At 51.6% G+C, this 21,721-nt stretch overlaps 1 protein-coding gene across 3 annotated transcripts in view; it reads left to right on the top strand.

Annotated features, from left to right (window-relative positions):
- Window positions 1-20,302, top strand: part of GDAP1L1 (ganglioside induced differentiation associated protein 1 like 1) — a 47,204-nt gene extending 26,902 nt beyond the window's left edge. The window contains exons 2-7 of one of the 3 annotated variants that reach the window (XR_004301215.1): window positions 1,999-2,191; window positions 3,187-3,360; window positions 7,977-8,074; window positions 8,870-8,984; window positions 18,670-19,329; window positions 19,428-20,301. Coding sequence is in view for 2 of the 3 variants with exons in the window: in XM_032419483.1 (XP_032275374.1) it covers window positions 1,999-2,191; window positions 3,187-3,360; window positions 7,977-8,074; window positions 8,870-8,984; window positions 18,670-19,013 (924 nt within the window). In the remaining variant the exon portion in view is untranslated. Of the gene's footprint in view, window positions 1-1,998; window positions 2,192-3,186; window positions 3,361-7,976; window positions 8,075-8,869; window positions 8,985-18,669 lie in introns of all 3 variants that reach the window. The other 2 variants (XM_032419485.1, XM_032419483.1) reach the window with 2 other exon arrangements.
- Window positions 20,303-21,721: the final 1,419 nt, after the last annotated feature.

Raw genomic sequence — 21,721 nt, 5'->3', positions numbered from 1 at the left:
GGGCCGCGCCTTGAACACGGAGTCCAGCCCTCGTTCTACTAATGATTAAAAGGAGGCTCGGAAAGGGGCAGTGATAGCTCTAAGGTCACATAACATTGCTGTGGCGGAGGGTGAGGACCTCCCAGCCCCGTCTGCATGGCCTGCTTTTGGCTAATGGAGCAAATGAATCTGTGAATGAGGGTTGGGGGTTCAAGGGCTCATTGCCTCTCCCTCCCCACAAGGAAAGGGGTGTTCATGTTAGCTGTGAGGATGGGGCATGAAGTACTGCTCTAGGACATCAGCCACGGGTGTGAGGTAGTGTGTGTGTGTGTGTGTGTGTGTGCATGTACGTGTGTGAGATTGTGATGGTAGAACCCATGTATTAACCTCCTGGGCTGGGACGTTATCCATATCATCCCATCCCAACCTCATGCCATGCTTGAAAGGGTGGATTGCGTTCCTCATTTCATAGAACCTAAGATCAGAGAAGTCAGGTGACTTGTCCAAGGTCACAAAGCAAATAAGCAGCAGAGCCAGGCTTCAAGTCCAGATGATCTCATACAAGTGGCCAAGACACGTTATGCCTATGTTGTGCCAGGCTCTGTTCCGCAGGGACTAAAGTATCTCATCCCCACAGCAGCCCTCTGTGGGACTTGCTGGTGGGACTCTCATTGGACAGGTGAGGAAACTGAGGCACACAGATGTAAAGCCAAGTCACCCAGCAAGTAGGTGCTAGAGCTGGGATCTGAACTGACAGTCTGGCCCCAAGTCCAAGGTCTGACCATGATACCATGCTGCCCCTCTGAGTGCTTAACTCCTGGCACTTGGGAGGGAGGCTGGGGACATCAAGTCCCAGGAGCTACCGGGTGTCTGGGTACATTGATGCTCTGGGAGAACCACTTTTGCTGGCCTCAGGGATGCCCTCCCTTTCCCCTGAACTGGAGCCGTTAGTGGGAAGGAGTGGAGTCATTTGCCATCTTTTTGCTGGGAGACCTTGGACAAGTCATCTTCTTTTTGAGTCTCAGTCCACAGGCAGAGGCCAGTTGGACCAAGTGATCTCTCATTGTCTTCCAGCTCAGAAATGTTGGGCTGGGTCAGGAGCAGGCCCCAGCTTCAAGGCTCTCCATTAGCTTCTACCAGCTCAAATGTTTGTCTGGGACTCCTTAGAGACATAGGGAAAAACTAAGGAGGGACAGGCCCAGGACTCTTTGAAGGTGCCCGCAGGGCAGAGAATACTGGGCTGGGAGTCAGGACCCATTGCTTCCAGTTTCAGGTCTGCTACTACCTTGCTGTGTGACTTTGGGTAAGTTACTTGCCCTCTCTGGCCTTTAGTTTTCTCATCAAGAAAAACAGGGGGGATAGTTTCTGATCTACCCTCTTCTGGGACGCTATTGTGAATATTCAACAACCAGATGGGAAGGTGTGTGGGACAATAAAAGACTCATCTGATGTTGGCAAATTATTTTGAACCTTGTTTTGTTTCCCAAATAATTTGAGGAATTTAGCTATTGATTATGTTGATAAGGATTTCTATGAATTTCCTGGCCAGATGTACCCCTGGAGGCCAGGCTGAGCGTCTAATAATGATAATGAAATCATGAACTGAGTGCCCTCCATGTACCAGACACTGGGGTGGTACTATTAATACTTCCATTTTGCAAATAAGGAAACTAAGGCTCAGAAAGTTTAAGGAATCTGCCCAAACACACACAGCAGAGCCAGGAATCCTATCCCAGGTATGTCCAGCTGTGAAACCCAGTCCCATCAACACCAGGGAGCACTGCCACTTTGCCCCAGAGTAGGGCTGTGTTCCTCCTGCCAAGAGGCTCCAGGCCCCTGGGAGATTCCACCCACCACCCCTGCCAGGAGCCCAAGAATGAGCTGGAAGCAACCTTATCACCTCCTGTGTGTGACCTCTGACCTCCCTCCCGCATGCCCCGCCCTCCCTGGGCACAGTATCTACCGCCCCCTCCCCCCCCCTTTGGCCCGCCTTCCCCGCTCTGACCCTGGCACCTGCAGGTGCGGCTGGTGATTGCCGAGAAGGGCCTGGCGTGTGAGGAGCGGGATGTGAGCCTGCCGCAGAGCGAGCACAAGGAGCCCTGGTTCATGCGGCTCAACCTGGGGGAGGAGGTGCCCGTCATCATCCACCGGGACAATATCATCAGCGACTACGACCAGATCATCGACTACGTGGAGCGAACCTTCACAGGAGGTACGGTTGCCATACCCACCAGGGGCTCAGCCACAGACCTGAGGGACTCCACGGGCTCAGACAGGTTCCCAGAACCTTGGGGAGCCTGAGGAAGCCCACTGGGGCTGTGGACATGACCCAGTCTTCCCTGAAAGGAACGATGGGGCTGCAAACAGGGCTCAGATGCCCCCCAGGAATCACAGAGCTACAGGCATGGCCTCGATCCTTGGGATGCCACAAACCCTCCTCCTTCCCCAGGAGTTCTGGAGTCGGAGGTATGGCCACAGGTCCTCAGAGCCCGCAGGCGGGAGCAGGACACAGGCCCTCCTAGTCACCACACCTGGGGCCCAGGTCTTCCAACAATGCCGGGCCATGGGCAGGGCCCAGCCCCCTGAATCTCTATAAGCATAGACAGGGCCATGGGCCCCCCCGGCACCCCATAGTCATGGGCCCAGGTACCCTAAAACATTGCAGATGTGAGCAGGGCCCAGACACCGTAGAACCCTACAGGACCCCATGTCTCCCTCCCTCCCTCCGGCCTTCTTCAGGTTCAAAAGCCCACTGCCTATGGCAGATGCTGCAAACCCAGCTGAGAGGGGGTCAGGGCCCAGACATGTACTGTGTAGAAAGAATATGAATGAGTTGCCAACAATTAAAAATCAAAGAAAGTTCAGTTTTAAGCATCCAGATTTCTGGCTTCTCTTGAAAGCCTGGCAACGCTGGGCCTAGACCCCCATCGGGCAACAAGCCTGGAGTGGCAAGGAGCTGCCCCTAGGAGACAGGTTGGCAGGACTCCAGGGAGATGAGGTAGACCAGTAAGATCCCCTGTCAGCCTGGTGGAGACTTTATCTCAAGAGCCTGGGGAAAGGGGTGGTCCCTGTGGGCCTCTACATTTCGAGGTTCCAGGATGCTGGGATCGAGGGATGGGGTACCAGAGCCTGGCCTGTCCAAATCAGGGGGGTAGGTGGCCAGGGTGGGACCCACCCCGCCAGCCCAGCCCCTGCTGTGGCCCGCAGAGCACGTGGTGGCCCTGATGCCTGAGGTGGGCAGCCCTCAGCACGCGAGGGTGCTGCAGTACCGGGAGCTGCTGGGCGCGCTGCCCATGGACGCCTACACGCACGGCTGCATCCTGCACCCCGAGCTCACCACTGACTCCATGATCCCCAAGTACGCCACGGCCGAGATCCGCAGTGAGTGCCCCGGGTTACTCCCATTTGCCCACCTTTTCCCTTTCGACAGGAGTCTCCTCCTCCATCTCTTCCTCCCACTGTATGTCTCTTATTCCCCTTCTTCCTCGTATCCCTCTTGGTCTCCCTCATCCGCCTCTGCCTCTCGCTCTACCCCTTTCTCTCTGTCTCTGTTAATGTCTCTGGCCCTCCCTCTGGGAGTCTCTGGCTCGATCCTCACCCCATCCACCCCCACTCCCACTTGCTTTCTCTCCACCACTCTCCCTGGCCTTCCATCTCATTCACTCTGTTTCAAACTGAAATGTCTCTCCCTCTCTGGCTGTCTCACTCCCCTCCTGCCCCTCCTCTTGTCCTGCCATCCCATACAGAGGCTACGGGGCTCTCTTTGTCTTGTCCATAGGAAGGTGGGGCACCGTCATGGTGGAGGACATGGTCGGGGCCCAGGGAGGTCAGGACTGTGGTTGGTGATCCAGGGCACTGAGTGACATCAGGGTTGGTGCCACCAAGGAAAGCTGCCCAGATATGCAAGGCCCCCTGTGGGGTCTCTGATTTTTGATTTAAGCATCACCTGCATCCTGTCCTAACTGCTAGCCTGGACGTGCCCATAGCCTGGCTCATCCTTTAGTTTCCAGCACCCAGTAAATGGGGGTTGGATTAAATCAGATTATCCATCAATAGCCGTTTACAGACTTTGATCCAGGCTCTGTGCAGACATCATGGGGTCCTTTAGATAGATGAAGTGTGATGATTCTAAGTAGATACTAGGTGCTTAGTAAATGGTCACTTCCTCCCTCTTGAGGGAGTGAGCTGATGTTTAAAAGTGGGAAGGGGCAGGTTGTGAACTTGGTCTCATCCCTTTAGAGTACCCTCGAACAAGACTTGGAATTTATCAGTGTCATCCTATCTGTATTCAGTCAGCAACATTGAGGAGGTCTCCTATGGCCCAGGCCCTGGGCAGGGGGCTGGGGACAGATGGGGACAGACATAGCTTCTACCAACCTAGGGTCACAGTTCCATCACAGGGAAGCAGAACGACAAGTGACCAGGTAATTGCAGTGCGGGACTAAATACATTTGAACAGCTTCTCAGGAGGGCAGCCTGGCACTCTAGATCAAACACAGAAAGGCCCACCCCTCGGAGACGATCCCGCAGTTACACCTGGATGTGTGCACAAAGAACCACGCACAAAGATTATTCACTGCAGCATAGGTGGTAATAGCGAGAAGCTGGAAACAACCCAGCTGTGCATGAGTTGGGAACTGGGTAAATAAATTCTAGTCTTCCCCTACACTAGAACACCTCTAGTCTTCCCATATGATGGAACACTGCACAGCTATTAAAAAAAAAAAAAAGCATATGACACTGGGTGTTACATGCAACTGATGAATCACTGAATTCTACCACTGAAACTAATAATACACTATATGTTAACTAACTTGAATTTAAATAAAATCTAAAAAAATAAGCATATGGGATGCTCTGTAAGATATATTAGTAAGTAGGAATGAAGGGCAAAAAAATGCAACTAGCGTGCTATCAATAATATATTTAAAAGGGGGTTAAATGGACACACAGGTACTTGCAAACACAGAGAATTTCTGGAGGGATATATGAGAAGCTATTTGCTTTTGGGGAGCAGAACTAAGAGACCACAGATTGAGAGGAGAGGGATTTACTTTTCACTGTACATTCTTTTAATATTGTTTGAATTTTTAAACACGTATGTATGTATAACCTGTTCAAACACCAGCTGATTTAAAAAAATGTTACCCTAGAACCAATGAGTGTTACAATAAGAGAAGGTACCCATCCCAGCCTTGGGGGCACAGAGGGCTTCTGAAATGCAGCAACACCCAAGGAGGACCAGGAGGTAGAAGGGGAAGGAGAGAGAGAATCCCTTCAGCTTCAGGGGTAGGAGAGGGTGTGGTGTGTTTGGGGAACTGAAGGAAGTTCAGTGTGGATGAAGTGTAGCCCAAGGGAGGTATGGGTGGCTGGTGGTGCGAGTCTGGGGAGTAGGTCTGACAGAAATGGAATCTTGTCCAAAGAGCAGTGGAGAAACTAGGGATGGAAAGTGAACATGATCTGATGTGCATTTTACAGAGCTCCCTCCACCGAGAGAAGAATGGGGGCCTGGACTGGGTGGAGGCAGTCCCTAACCGCTTCTAGGGGCTGGAGGCCCTTCCTCATTCTGCCATGAGCCATCTGAAAGAGTCTAGAAGGCAGTGAGGGGTCCAAGAAGGCCCAGCCTGCTCCTCCTTGGAGGAGAGAGATCTCAGAGCTCCAGCCCCACTGGGGAAGGAGGGAGGTCTCACGGGATGCAGAAGTGATCCTGCAGTGATCCCTCCAATCAGCCTAAGGTCTTTCCTGGACTTGGTTTGCCCTCTTGGAGAGAGCCACATGTGCAGCCCTGGGTGACTGGCAAGAGAGAAAATGCTATACTTGACCTTCACATTCATAAAATATCAATGAGACTTAATATAGCCCTAAAGCTGAAAGGTCTGGGAGTATGTTTACTGGGTTTTTTATCAGGCCAGGAGATGGGGTGGTAGATGGTGAGACATCAGAGGGCAGAAGCTGAACATCTGCGGTCATTCATTCACTCATTCTACTCATTCATTCATTCATTCAACTCTCACTAAGCTCTTGTTCTGTGCCAGGCCTGTACTGGGTTTTAAGGAAACAGGGACAAAGCTGACATAGCCACTGGTCTCCAGAAACTCAAAGTCTAGTGGGAGACATATACATCCAGAGATAAATACATCAAAATCTCCATGTATAGCAGTACAGGTGGTGCACTGCACAAGTCCAGGGGGCACTTTTCACATAGATTGTAATGTGAATGGATTTGTGCAATGGCAGCTCTGATTACTGTATTTGCATTTTCTGGCAGAAATCTGTACAGTGTACACAGGAGGACAAAGGCATTGAGTAGTCAGACCTCCTAAAGGATCAGGACAGGCTTCATGGAGGAGGTGATCTTGAACTGGATCTAGAAGGGGATTTTCAGGAATACAGGAGAAAGGTATTCCAGGAGGTAGAAGTAGTGTGAGCAGAGGCCCAGAGGTTTGGGATGGTCTGGCACATTCAGGGAATGCCAGGCATTTGGAGTGGCTGAAATGTTACCACCTGGGGACAGGGACAGGTGGGGTAACTCAGTGAAAGATGGAGTTGGTAAGAAGAGAGGATCCTGCTGTTTTTTTTCAAGGCAAGTTGAAGAGCTTGGACGTTATCTGAGGGCAGTGAGGAGCCAGGGATGGGTTTTAAGCAGGGAGCGGCGTGGTCAAGTATGTGTTTGAGGAAGACCTCTTTGGTGTGAGTGGGGAGAAGGGCACAGAAGGAGAGAGTGCCGCTGCCTAGGGCTGGGTCAGAATCATCCAGAGAGAGATCAGTGAGGGGGTCTGAACTAAGGGAGGCAGAGGATGGAAAGGGAAAAGTTAAGTATGAGAAAGAATAAGAAGGAGGAATCAACAGACCTGGGACTGATTTGGTGCAGGGAGGAGGTGAAGGAGGAATTGAGGGCACCCCCTCAGGCATCTGGCTTGGCTCAGTGTGGGGGAGAGGTGCTGCAGTTAGGGGAGAATGCAGGTGAGGAGCAGGTGGAGCAGGGACAATGATGGGGTCAGGTGGGGCCAGGATGAATTCAAGGAGCCTAAGGGATCTCTAAGTGGAGTTGGGACACAAGAGAAAGGGCAGGGCATGATTGGCCACCACATCCCAGACTTACTGGCCAAGAATTCTGGAGAAATCCCATCTCAGTCTTGGAACAGACCCCAGGATCTTATCCTGCATGATACTTTCACCTCCTCTTATAACTCCCACAGTTTACAGTTAGACTCTCAAAGTTGGACTATAGGACACTTCTTCTCTCTCATTAAGAATAATTCTCAAGGTGCTGCCTTGAGTTCCATCACTGACCCACTGTTCCATCACCCTTCCCTTTTTAGCATCTTTAAAAGGCCAGTTTTCCTAGGAAATGTGGGGTTAGCTAAATCTGCAGGAAAATTGCCTCACCAGAATGGGAAGTCTGAAGACAGCAAAAGTCTCTTATGGTTTTTCTTGCATTAAGCAAGTTTTTCCTTGTGAGCTACAGTGAGTGAGCACTAGACTAAGAATCAGATGGACCCAGGCTTGAAACCTGCTTATCATTTACTAGTGTGGGATATTACTTAGCCTCTCTGAACCTGTTTCCTTACCACAGGAAAGGGTGGGGGGAGACATGCACTGAAGTATGACTTTGTCCAGGTTTATAACCTCTCCATTTCTGGCAAACTCCTCATCCCCAAGTAGTTTCCTCCTCAGTGAGGTTTCTTGATGCCTTGTGGCCCGGGCAGGTGGCCTGTGTGTCTCTCAGCATTCTGTTCACTCTTTATTACAGATTGATGGTGCTGTCAAAGAGATTTCCTTATGTGTCTGTTTCTCCCACTAGCCTGAGCCTAGGGCAGGATGGCATGTCATCCATCCCTACGTTGCAGCCTATTGTGCCTACTAGGTGTTGGCTGTTGATATTGTTACTTCCCAGATCAATGTTTGAGTGGGACCTGACCCGCAAACTTGTGGAAGAAGGGGTGGGAGGGGCCCTAGGTATCAGAAAGATGGGGCCTTCCTTATTCTCTCCCCAGGACATTTAGCCAACGCCACCACAGACCTCATGAAATTGGACCATGAAGAGGAGCCCCAGCTCTCTGAGCCCTACCTCTCCAAACAGAAGAAGCTCATGGTGAGTGCTTCCAGGCCTGCCCAGTTCCCTTCCCCACCATGAAACAGATCAAATGGAAGAAGCTCATTCTAAATAGAGGATCAGCTGATGACATAAAATGAAAACAACATGGCTTGCTTTTCCAATCCTGACTCCTCTGTCACTTACTGGCTCTTTGACCTTGGGCAGGGCACTGTCCCACCGGAGCCTTGGTCTCCTGACATCTTAGGATGTGTCCCTAAGAGCAGAGCATTGGACAGAGGTTCGTGGATAAGAATGGCATTGAGGGAGTGTTCTGAGGAGAACCCAGTAAGGGTGGGAGGGAAGGAAGGAAGGAAGAAGAAGCCAAGTTCACCTGATCTCACAGAGAGCTGTGCAGCGTAAGTGTCACCACAAAGCCAATCCTCATGGAGGCAAGGGGCAAGACGTGTATACCTCTGCGTCAGTCAGTCATTGGCTACAGATTGCCTGGCGGGGGCATGAGGGATGGGAGATACCCTCCCAAGTATTTCCAGGCAGCTCTTGTTGGCTGAGAGTAACTCTGGAGAAAGGGCAGCAATGAGCTGCTATCAACCGATCCTCATAGCAGCTGGTGTATGAAAGTGCCAGGTCTGGCCAAGACAGCCAAGCTCCCAGGAGTGCTGTGAGCACCAGATGAGGGTGCTTTGTAAGAGCGAGGCACCCTCTACGCTGAGGGGGATATTTGGAGGCTGGGTTTGCTGAAGGGGGTTTGGGTCAAGTTCCTTCCAGCCTTGGTTATCCAGGCTTGATAGAAGCCAGCTCAACTCCTCTGGCTCCTGCCTGTCCTGTCCCCAGGCCAAGATCCTGGAGCACGATGATGTGAGCTACCTGAAGAAGATCCTCGGGGAGCTGGCCATGGTGCTGGACCAGATAGAGGCGGAGCTGGAGAAGAGGAAGCTGGAAAACGAGGGTGGGTGCCAGCTCTGGGGTAGGTGGGTGCTGGAGCCCATCCAGTCTACCTGCCCTTGCCCACTTCCAGCCCCTTTATCCCAAAGATCTCAAAGGACCTCCCAGGTGGTTAGAGTCATGGGCCATGGAAGCAGACAGACTAGGTATAAGTCCTAGCTTGACCACTTACTAGTTAAGTGACCATGGATCAGGTACTTCACCTCCTCGGACCTCATTTTCTCATCTGCAAAATAAGGATAATAATAAGACCTACTCCAGAAAGGTGTTGAGACGTTGCATGAAATAGTACATGTGGGTATTGGGGCAACGCTTAGCACACAGTAGATGTTTAATCGAGGTTGGTGAAGATGATGATAGTGGTGGTGGTGATGACCAGGACCCACCACATCATCTCACCTTTCCCCTGCTCAAGGATGTAGTATGGCTCTTTCTGACCTTGACTCTTTCTGTCCTTGAGCGGCACTCTGACCCTGAGTGTGCCAGCTTCATTCCCATCTCCATCTCCACACCTTCGCTCCTGCAGCTCTTCTAGCTGGGAGGATCCTCTCCACGCCACTCTGCTCCTTTTTCCTTTTATGTGCTGTCTTTGCCACCGCCTGTCTTCGAGTTTGATTCTGGACCTTCTCATCTTGCTCTGTTTTAGGCGGTCGGTTAGTCTTGTCTCCTCAGTTGTGCTACTTTACAAAGCCTACATAATAGGCGCTGCTATGCTCACAGCCTCACACACACACCCCATCCGTATGGGAAAGCCATGGAGCACAGTGTCTGAAAAGATGGGTTTAGGAGCCTGTGGCTGGCTCAGTTGTTAGAGCATGCAACTCTTGACCTTGGGGTTGTGAGTTCAAGCCCCACACTGGGATGTAGAGATTACTTAAAATAAAATCTTAAAAAAATAAAAGGATGGGTTTAGAGTCAGACAGGGGTTTGAGTTAGAGTTCCAGCTTTGCTGTCTATACTGTGTGACTTGGATAAGTTGCTTCCCCTATTGGAGCCTCAGTTTCTTCATCTGTAGAATGGGATGGTAATAATACAACTTAATGCCATCTTATTGGACTCTTATAAAATGTAAAAGCACTCTGTCCACTGCCTGGAACATGCTAGTTTAAACATATGACAGCCAAAGGCATGCACATTCTCTATTTAAGAAAACTGAGGCTCAGAGAGATACAGGGACTTGCTAAAGGTCATGCAGCTCATAAATGGCATGGTTAGGGCAAGAACATGTGGTTAGGGCAGGAACATAGGTTCCCTCCTGACAGGTGCAGTGCTCTTCCAACATCTCACAACTGAGGCAAGCCTAAGGTACGCATAGATACCTAAAGTCCTTAATAGGACATTGTCATGAGTTCTAAAGCCAGGCCCTAAATCCTCTGTAGGCAAAAGCATGGCAAGGCTTAGTAATAAAAATAGTATGCACCTCAAGCAGGAACTTTCTCCTTTCTGTCAGATAAGGTGCTTAAGGGAGCCATTGCCCAAGAGTGCTCAGAGGCCAGAAGGCGTGATGTTTCCAAGATTGCCTCTGGGGTCAGAGTCTCAGCTCTGCTGTTCTCTCATCAGTTGACCTTCATTATCAGGCACACCTTACATATTTATGGATTAATTTGCTCAGCTGCCCTAACAAAATACTGCAGACTGGATGTCTTAACCCACAAAGATTTATTTTCTCCCAGCTCTGGAGTCTGGAGTCTAAGATCAAGGTGTTGGCAGGTGTGGTTCTTCCAAGATCGCTCTTGGGCTCACATTCTTGCTGGGTCTTCATGCAGGCTTTGCTCTGAGGGCACGCCCCTGGTGTCTGTGTGGCAAAATGTCCCCTCCTTAAAAGGACACCAGTCAGATTGGTTAGGGCCCACCCTGATGGCCTCATTTTAACTTACTTACCTATTTAAAGGCCCTTTCTCCAAATATAGTCACATTCTGAGATACTGGGGATTAGGGCTTCAACATATGAATTTCGGAAGGACACAATTCAGCCTGTACAACATATCTTTAACAACACTTCCTGTGGGCCAGGCACTGTGCTAGGTGTTTCACATAGTTCAACTCATTTAATGCCCCTAACAACTGTAGGACGTAAGTAATATGAGTGACCCTATTTAATGGATGAGGAAACTAAGGGACAGAGAGGTTCAGTAACCTTCCCAAGGTCACACAGATAGAAATGGTGGAGCTTAGAGTCAGACCCTGGCTCTCTTGAGTTTTTAAGCACGGGCTCTGCCGCTTCTTCTGTTCTGTAAAGGGGTGATAAAATGAAAGCCTACTTCACAGGGCTGTTGTGAGGCTCAGTGAGAAAGTGCGTGTAAGGGAATAAGCACATGGCCTGGCACACGGTATGGAAATGTCCACAAATATTAGCTGCTGATACGATCAAGGGAGGCACAGAGTGTGACCTAGATGGAAGGCAGAATTGACAGTCCTGGAGAACAGCTGTGGATACTCATTCCTCATGTGATTCTAGATTGGGAACCTCCTGACCTCAGTCTCTGTTTTGGTCCTGAGCTCTTCCAAGGGGAGGCAGCATTGTACTGCCCCATGGCAAGATGACTGGGGTTGTTCCAGATGGAGATGGTGGACAGTCCTTGTGCCCCTCCATGGCTGGGGGAGGTAGCAGAGGTCTGGGGAGGTGGCTGGGCCCACATGGTCTCATTCACCCACTGGGGCACCTCCAAACTTCCCTGGGGGTAATGCTTACACCCTCCACTTCTCCCCTTCTGAGGCAGAGCCCAGGGTTGGGAAGTGTTATAATGTCACAGTTAGGACCCCTAGCGTGGAGCCAGATGACACTGATGTGCATTCTTGATCAGCCACCTCCTAGTTCTGTGACCTCATAGAATTCACTTCACTTCTGTGAGCTCATCTACAAAATGTGGATAATAATAGAATCTAGTACCCAGTATCTCAGAATGTGACTATATTTGGAGAAAGGGCCTTTAAAGAGGTAAGTAAGGGTTGTGAGGGTTCATAAAGATAATGGGTGTTGATCACTCTCCACAGTACCTGGCTAAAGGTAGAATGTTCTAGAAATAGCAGTTTCAAAAATAATTACTATCACCATTCTTCTTCATTCATTTATTGAAATATTTCTTGGACACCGACTGTGTGCCAGGTCCTGAGGATAAAATTGCAAGTAAAAACAAGACATTGTCCTTGCTCTCATTTAGTTTATAGTCTTGCAGAGAAGAAAGACATTAGACAAATAATACCATCAGTAAAAACAGAATTATAAACAGTGATAAGTGTTAAGATTGATAGTAAAAAGAGTCAGGCAAATTTGATAAAGCTTCTCTGAAGAGGTGACATTTCAAATGAGACCTGAGGGATATAGAAGGGCCAGCCTAGTGAAGAACCAGGACAGGTGTGTGCTAGACTGAGGGGACACCATGGTGAGGGGATAGCTGGCAACTCTCCAGTAACTGGCTACTGTGTGGTGAGTCATGGGAAGAGTGGCATAAGTAAGGTTGGACAGAGCCAGAGAGATGCAAGATCATAGACCTGTATTTAGAATTTAGAACATACCCATATTTATATTTTACTTATAGTGAAAATTTAGTCTATATTTAGAATTTAGATTTTGTACTATGTACAATCCATCCAATGGGAAATCCTTGGAGGGCTTTGAGAAAGGGATTGTATCAGTTAGCTTTTGCCGCATAACGAATAAACTCTAAATCTGAGTCACTTAAAAGAACCTTTTATTTGTTCATGATTTGTGGTTTGGCAGTTTGGGCTGGGCTCAGCTGGGGTGCTTATCTCTGCCCCACATCCTGGTGGTGGCATCACTCACGTGTTTGCAGTCAGCTGGCAGTCAGTGACCTCCCTGGCATGTCTAGCGGCTGGCTGGCTGTCAGCTGGGCCAATGGGCCACATGTTGCTCATCATCCAGCAGGCTAACCCGCGCTCATCCATATGGTGGTGGTTGCAGGGTTTCCGAGAGCAGCAAGGATCAAAGCCTCAGTATGCAAACACTTTTCAAGCTTCTATTTGTGTGGAATTTACTAGAATCCCATTAGCTAAAGCAAGTCTGGATTAAAGGGGTGAAGGCTGAGATTCACCTCCTGTTGGCAGAAGCAGCAAAGCCACATGCATACAGGAATGGGAGGAATGGGTGGTCATTTTCACAGTCCACCCAGGGTGAGACGTTCCGATTTTAAGAGCACTCAGGTTACTGTGAGAATGGATTTCAAGGGAGACAGAGGGGAGGCTGTCAGAGCAGCCCGGGAGGGATGGCGTTGGCTTGGACCAAGGAGGTGGCAGGGGAGATGGGGAGGCGTGGATGGACTCAAGAGGCATTTTGGAGACAGAATGAATTGGAACTTGCTGAGTGGTCGTATAAGGAGGGGAGAGTAAGGGAATGGAACCCAAGATGACTGGGTTTTGGTCTGAGCTACCGAGTGGTGCCTTTCCTGATATGGACAAGGGGGGCCGAGTGTTCGATTTGGGACACAGTGCATTCAAGAGGCCTTTCAGACACCCAAGAGGGGGTGTCAAACAAGCCATTAGGTATTCTAGTCTGCCTTGGAAAGGAGAGGTCAGAATTTGGAGAGAGATCTGTGAGTCTCCATCATATATGTGGTATTTAAAGCCATAGAACTGGGTGATTCATCTAGGGAGAGAGCGGAGGGAGACAAAACAGAGTCAGGGCTGATGTGTCCTTATCCTGCACAGCAAACTGCCCGTGAATTAGGTGCTGAAGCAGCAACAAAAACCACATTTATTACATCACACATTTTCTGCGGCTCACGACTTTTGGAGCAGGGTGGCTGGGTGGGTCTAATTTAGGGCTGCATGATGCGGGTTGCACTCAAGCTGTCGGCTGGGGCTGCAGTCGTTTGAGCTGGAGAATCCACAGCCGAGATGGCTCGTTCTCGTGGTTCATACCTAGAGGTCTCTGTTCCCCGCTGGCTGTTGGCAGGAGGGAGGCCCCGGTTCCTCACTGCCTGCGCTTCTCAATGGGGCCGCTCCAGTGTCCTCACAACATGGCTGCCGGCTTTCCCTGGAACCGGTGAGCACAGAGAGAGAGAGAGGCGGCCACAGGGCCTTTTATGACCTATTGTTGGAAGTCACTGTCACTTCCGCCACATTCTATTCACTGGAAGCAAGTGACAAACTACAGTCCATATTCAAGGGGAGGGAGATTGGGCTCCATCAGAGAAGTACTGAGTGGCTCATGAGCGCATTTTAAAACTGCCACCCCTGCCCTGAGGTCCCCCCACGTTGGGGGAGGGGCAGAGGAGTCAACAGAGCCCGCAGGGAGAGTCGCCAGTGAGGCTGGAGGACCCTTGTGTCAACGGGACCCAGAAAGGATTGTGTTTTAAGGAGAGAACCGTGTCCAATGCTGCTGGGAGTCTGCGTAAAGCAAGGATAGGGAAGCGTCCCCTGCATTTTGTCTCGCGGCTGCTGGTGGTGACCTTGCCAAGGGCAGTCTCACTGGAGTGTGGGGGTGGGTGGCTGAAGAGCGAATGCGAGGTGAGGGATGAAGACAGCAGGTGTAGGTCCCTCTTTCGAGACGTTTAGCTGTGGAAGGAAGTAGAGAGATGGACGGAGCCTGAGGAAGGATGTGGGGTGAAGAGGGGAGATACAAGAGCATGTTTTCAGGCCGGTAGGAAGACCCTGGGGGGAAGGAGAAATCGGTGCTGTAGGACGGATGGCGTCCTTCAGGCCGGGGCCGCGTGGGAAACAGGGCACCTTCACGTGGGGTCAGTTGAAGAGGACTTCATCAAGGGACTGTTTACAAATATGTGGGCAGGATGCAGGGAGAGCACAAGGAAAAATGGGGTGCCCTGGGCCTGAGGTCGTGAGGGGTGGGAGCAGTTGCCGGAACCTGGACAAAGAGGCTGTGTGGAGAGGGGGACCGCCCGACAGGTGACAGGCGCTATGCCTTTCTGTCTGTGGACGCAGCCAGCCCACAGCGACCTGCAGAGGGGACACTGAGGGAAGCAAGACTCCCACCTCTCTCTCTCTCCCCCCCCGCCGCCCTCCCACCTCCTGCCTCTGCTCCCCAGCGGCTGGACCCGACTGGAGCCCGAGGGCTGGGAGCCCCCCTGGGGTATGCGTCCAGTCGTCCTCCTGGGGCGCAGGGCAGCGTGGAGAAGGGAGGAGAGCGGATCTGGAAGGTGAAGGGAAGACGTGCAGCCTCAGGACGGTGCAGAGAGCCGCAGGGGGCCTGGCCTTGGGAGGGGGTGGCTCGCACCCTCCACTGCGTCAGCGGGGTGGCCGAAGGCAGGGTGCGTGTGCCTGGCTTTGTAGGGTCCGTGGTCGGAGTGAAGGCTCCTGTTTCTGAATGCAGCACATTCCCTGAGCGGGGCCTGGGGTCCGGGTGTGAGGAGACGTGGAAGCCGCGTGGCTGCGCCTGCAGGACGTGCAGTGGCCAGCCTATTCCGGACCGCGCAGAGGCCCAGGCGTGGCCGAGTGCCCTCCTGGGCGCTGTGCTCATGAATTTGAAGGCCGGCTGGTCAGTGTGTCCCCAGCACACTCAGCTGGCAGACTCAGGGAAGGCACAGGATAGGGTTTGTCCCGGGCTGGGGGCTATTTGAAGGGCACGCACAGCTGGAGGAGAGGGGCAAACGGAAGGACGGCCCGCCAGGTAGCTGCACACGTCCGCATACGTGGTGGTCGTGGCTCTCAGCGTCAGCCCACAGACTGAAACACAGGCGTGGGCACACTCAGACAGGGACACGCGCATCCATGCTTGGGAGCGTCTGTCTGCAGGCAAACAGCCCAGGGGACGTGGCCATGCACTGCGCTTATACATCTGGGGTTCCACTCCACACGGACGCAGGTGCCCACATGTATAAACACAGTTGCTGCACGGACTTGAGCAGGTGCACACAGGGGCGAACAGACACACCACACGTGCTGCGGACACAGATCTGCATGCAGACCCGACAGAACGCACCTGTTGAAAGGGCCCGAGGGTGTGTGCAGATGCATGCCTATGTGCACATGGGAAGGGGCATGTTCTGTAGTGGTTACGAGCACAGACTCTGGAACCACACGGCCTGGGTTCAAATCCAGACTCTGCTCTTCCACGTCCTAGCTGCGTGGCTTTGGCCAAGTTACTTAACCTCTCTGTGCCTCAGTGTCCTCGTGTAAAGTGGGGATAATCAGATAGCTCTGGTGCATCTCCCACTTCACAGACTGCTCCTTCCCCCGCACCTTTGCTGGTTTCTCCTTTTCCGTTACCTAAACCTTGAGTGCCCAGGGCTCAGTCCTTGGTCCTGCTCTCAAATCTGCCTGTCTCCTCCAGTCTGTCGCTGGGGACCGCGGGGGGCCCCGGATCCTGCCTCCTTTCACTGCCCCTCACCCCCATCCTGACCTCACCTCGCTCCGTACTTGGCAGTAACCGCTTCGTCCACCAGTCAGAGCACTCTGGTGCCCGCACCGTCGGCTTCCTTGCCCTCCTCTGGCTTTATCGTACTTTGCAAAACCTCAAATGGTCACACCCCACTCTACCTCGTCAGCGCCTGCGCCTGTGAACCCAAGCATGGCTGGAGAAACACTCGTGCCGCCTGGTCTCACTTTGAATTCGTGACCACGAGCCTTAGCTGGCTCTCCAGCTGCCCTAGGCCTCCCTCTCTCCCCTCTCAGGTGACTGCTTAATCCCTTCTCCTTCCTCCGCAGCCTTCTGCCTGCTGCCTCCAGCCCTCCCCTCACTCACTGGGGAAACCGGAGCGCTCGGACCCCACAGCGCCTCCCCCACCAGCGGCAGTGCCCGCACACACCGTGTTTTATCAGCTCTAAGAGACACTGTTGTTACAGCGCGGCTTAGCATCTCCGAAATTGGAATGTTTCTCACAATCAAAGCTGAATTGGCACCACTTGTTCTCTCCGGGGCGGCTGTCTTCCACTCCCCGGCAACTTGGATTGGATGAGCTACAGTGCCGCGCACTCCCGCGAATTACCGAGAGTGAGCTGTCCTTGAACGAGCAGCCTCTCCCCTTGTGTACTAGATGTCCACCCGCTCAAGCACTCCGCTGTCCTCGGTAGTTGCCCCCTCTCTGCTAGCTCATCCCCATCAGCATGCTGGGTTCTCCCTCCCCGCTTGCAAAGACACTCTTGACCTGTCTCGCATTACTGGCGTGTCTTTGCCATCACAGCAAAACTCCTTGACAGAGTGGTCCTTGCTCACAGTCTCCAGTTCCTCTCCTCCCCTTCTCTCCTGGACTCCCTCCAACCAGGCTTTCAGCATCAGCATCCACTTCTACTGCTCTTGTCAAGGCCACCAGTCACCAAATGCCACCACAGTTCTCAGCCTCCTACTTGACCTCTCTGCAGCATTCAAACACCTCCTTTCTTCTCCTTGGGACACTTTCATCTCTCACCTCACAGGTGCTCCTTCTCATGCTCCTCTGCTGGTTTCTCCTTGCTGCCCAACATCTGAATCTTGAAGCCCCAAAGCTCAGTCCTTGGCCCTATTCTCAGATCTGTCTACGCTCACTCCCTTGCTGATGTCCTCCCACCCCCATGTTGATGATGCACACTTGAACTAGGTATGCGTACCTCTAACTGCTGATTCATCATCTCCCCTTGGATATCCAATAGGCATCTTGAAAGTTACGTATCAAGAACAAACTTTGGATTAGAACCTTTATTACATTTTACCCCCTTGTCCTGTGAAGGCATGAGCCTCTGTGTCTTATCATGCGTCATGTCATGTCAGGTCTTCATGCCCAGCACATACTACTAGATAAACGTGTTGGGTGAATGAATAAATGAATGAACAAGAAGCCACAGAGTGAGAGGGATGGAGGGGCTCAGGCTTTGATGGTGGAGGGCATCAGATTCAGGACATTTCTGAGTTGAAAGGAACACCTGCTCAAAGATGCAGAAGCAAGCTTCCCGGGACAGCAGACCTCACAGGAAGCAGAGGGGAGAGCATTCCAGGCATGAGGCCCGGCAGGGGCAAAGGCCCAGAGATGGATGTGGAGCTCCTTTGGTTTCCTACATCATGTCTTGGCTCAAAACCCTGCAATTCTCCCCACTGACCATGTTCATGTCCAAACTCCTTTGTGAGGCTTCTAAGCTTTTCCCCTAATTTATCTCCATCTACTTCTCTAATCTTGACTTCTCATGAATCACTCCCTGCTCACTGGGCCCCCCAGGCAAGCCATGCCCATTTCCAGTCCCTCTGGCTGCTGTGTTGAGAACAGACTTGGGAAGTCAAGGGCAGAGGCAGGGAGATCTATCAGGTCGGAGAGGATGATTGTTTGGACCAGGCTGGTAACCGCAGAGGCAACCTCACGCTCTGGATGCGTTTGGAAGAGAAGCTGATGGGAATTGCTGACACACTATACATGAGAGATGAAAGGAAGAGGACTCGACATGGCAGGGGGGCATGGGGCTTTGGCCCAAGCCGCTGAAAGGGTGGGCACATGGTCACTGACATGGGGATGAGTGTGGTGGGGTTGGGGGTGACAATCAGGAGTTCGGTTTTGGACATACCAGGTTTGAAGTGCATGGTGGATATCCAAGTGGAGCCTGTCAAACGGGCAGACACAGGAGTCTAGAGTTTAGACACATGTATTTGCACTTAAGAGTCAGTTGATTTAAAGAAAAAACACTAACAGAGGTAGTGTAAGCCTTGGGCAAAAGTGATGAAAGCCCTAGGGAGCGGGCAGGTGGGCAGGGGCCAGCGGGTCAGTGGCAGAGAAGGGAGCCCCCTGCCCCATCTCCTCTCCCTTCCACTCCAGGGCAGAAGTGTGAACCATGGCTCTGCGGCTGTGCCTTCACCCTTGCCGACGTTCTCCTGGGAGCCACCCTGCACCGCCTCAAGTTCCTGGGACTGTCCAAGAAGTACTGGGAAGACGGCAGCCGGCCCAACCTGCAGTCCTTCTTCGAGAGGGTCCAGAAGCGCTTGGCCTTCCGGAAGGTCCTCGGCGACATCCACACCACCCTGCTGTCGGCCGTCATCCCCAACGCGTTCCGGCTGGTCAAGCGGAAACCCCCATCTTTCTTTGGGGCGTCCTTCCTCATGGGCTCCCTGGGTGGGATGGGTTACTTTGCCTACTGGTACCTCAAGAAAAAATACATCTAGAGCCAGGCCCGGGCTTGGTGCCTGTTGGTGTCTCTGTCCTGTGTGACCCCCAGCAAGCTCTCAGTAACGCACTGTCTCATGAACTTGGACAGCCACTCCCCGCCCTGTTTGGAGTAATTCTATCGTCAATGTGAAAACATTCCATAGTTTAGAAGTAGACGTTGCCAATGCCGTGAGTTGAGGCCACAGCTCTACTAAAGGAGAGAAAGAGTGAGTGTGAGAGAGAGGGAGAGAGAGAACAGAAACAAAACACGAATGCCTTTTCTTTTGATTCAAGGTCTCAAGATGGAACTGTGGGGACTGGTTAGGATCTGAGGTGAGTCCCAGGCTGTTTTGTCCACCAAGGCCCAGATTCCGGGAGGTGCTGGGGGCTCCGAGGGCCTGACCCCTCGCCTCCCCTTCCCTCTTGCCCAGGGAACTCTTCCACAGGACAAAGCCAACATCAACACTGACTCTTCTAAGTGTTGCCTCCGGGTGGGGCTGGAGACTGCAGACCCCGGGGAGGCCCCTGAAGACCCGAAGGGGCTCCACTCTTCTCCTGCACATGGACGGAGAGAGCACTGGCTCAAGCCGAGGCGGTGGCAGCCAACCACCAGGTCACGCCTGGGACGACCCCATGAGCGCACCCTCTCGTTCCCCCTCCTGATTTGCCCAGTGTGTTTGCTTTGACACTTTACCAGAAGCTCTTGGAGGTAGCATCCATCCATCATCCTCTTCCCATCTGAGGCTGACATTTCCCACCATGGGAGGTGGCCTTTCAGCGAGAGCCATCTTGACCTTCTCTCAGAAGGTCAGTCCTGGCCTGAGTGTAGGGGTGGGTCCGGAGGTGGATGGACTAGGGTCCGTCTCTCTTTGCCTATGCCAAAGGCACCTCCTTTAATGCCCACCTTCATCATCACTCGTGGGGCTCCCCCTGTGCCCCACCATGCCACGTGGAGGAGGGGGGTGCCTGCATCCCTGCTGCCCTCCCTGTCATGTCTCACTTTCCTGTGCCTTTTGCATGTTGGGAGAGGGTCTGGGTCTCACTGCCGCTCATGCTTAGAAACCACTGAAAGCCCCCAATAAAGCATTCAGGAGGAGCACTTGCTTTTCATTTCTAAACCTGTGTTGTGCATCCATCTCTCATTTCCAGAGTCTGGGGCCGGAGATGCAGAGACACGAGGTTCAGACTCAGTGCTTTGCAAGAGCAAACAAGAGTTGAGTCCAGGGCTTAGGTTGCTGGTTGTGGGGATGGCTTCTGGATGGATTGTGCAATGCTCTGACCTTGGCCTAAACCCACCTCACTTGGACACAGGGCTTCCCAGTTTATAAAGCATGCTCACAAGCATCTGCTCATATTAACCTGAATGTGGTCCTTCGGGGTACACCCAAGGCACATGCCCTGCAGTCCCCCAGAGGGAAAAATGGGCTAAGATGTCTAAAGAACATTAAACCAGGGATATAACTCATAGAACATAAAGCATAGTTTATTGACTTTGCAAAAATGTGTAATAATTTGCCCATTTTTTTTTTTGTTCATCAAGATGAAAAGAAAAAAAAACAGCCAGAGCCCAGACAGGGCAAGCGTGGAACATGAGAGCAGTCACCATCTGGCGCTGCTCCCCCCTTAGGCTACTCAAACATCCACGCAGACTCTCCACTCATAATTAAACTCCACTCAAGAACAAAAACATCATGCTTCATCCCAGTGGGGTTGACTGGTCTGCTCTCACCCTCTCTCCAAAATGAGACTCACAAAGCCTCATCAGTAACATCATTCTGGATGATGTTGGATTCTCTTCTTGTTCCTCTATTTCTAGAGGTCACAGGCACTCCTCAATATGCTGTAACCTACAGATTAAAACATCAGTTTAGCCGTCACTGGCATTCCTTATGCACAATGTATACACACACATAACAAGCAAGGAAGGAAATCCACATAGCTGCCAGGGTCCTCATTTCTGTAACTGATTCCAAGGCCATTGTTGATATTGATAATTTCTCTCTTCCCCACTAGCTATTCTAAATTCTCTTTGTCCTCAACCAACACCTCATGGTTGGGGTATTTTATCTGGTGAAAGGACTCAGACTTTGGTGGTCCTTGGGCTTCTGTGGTCTTCCGTTAATCTTTTACTATTTGCCGTGGAAATACTATGGGGCACCCCAGAGAATCCTCTACTTCCTACACGGAGTCCCACACCACTGTTGCAGCAACAAGCCCATTTACCCTTGGTGATCGGGACTAATCACCGTGGTCTGTAGAGGAAACCTTTTTGTCTGTAGTTTCAATGGTATGAGGAGATCAAAATGGCCAAATGGCAAACTCAACTTCTGCTAATTCAGCTGAGCCACTGAAGTATTCCCCAACAGAAGCATTCCTTCCTTGGGAACTATAATCTCTAAACCATCAAAGTCCAAAGATTCAGGGATGCGAAGTAACATTTTTGTGAATAGATTATTATGTGCAATACTGAGAGCTAGTCTCCCATTTCCACTCAGCACTGCTGGATCTGTTTTCTGGGTGTGGGAGAAACAGCACTATGGTTTGTACAAAGTATATTTTGCATCCTGTAGGACATCACCCCAATACTGCAGCATCTCCTGGCTGGTGCTATAATGTTCTATAAGCCTAGCTGCTTCTAGATAACAGACATGGTAAGACCAGAAATTTCCATAGGTATAATTACACTGCTGCATTCTTTATGCTGTGATATCAACTCCTTGGTCAG

Source organism: Phoca vitulina, unplaced genomic scaffold (genome assembly GCF_004348235.1).
Source record: "Phoca vitulina isolate PV1807 unplaced genomic scaffold, GSC_HSeal_1.0 scaffold22, whole genome shotgun sequence".
Lineage (NCBI taxonomy): Eukaryota > Metazoa > Chordata > Mammalia > Carnivora > Phocidae > Phoca > Phoca vitulina.
The sequence above is the reverse complement of the archived record's forward strand: the minus strand, read 5'-3'. Positions and strand labels throughout refer to the sequence as shown.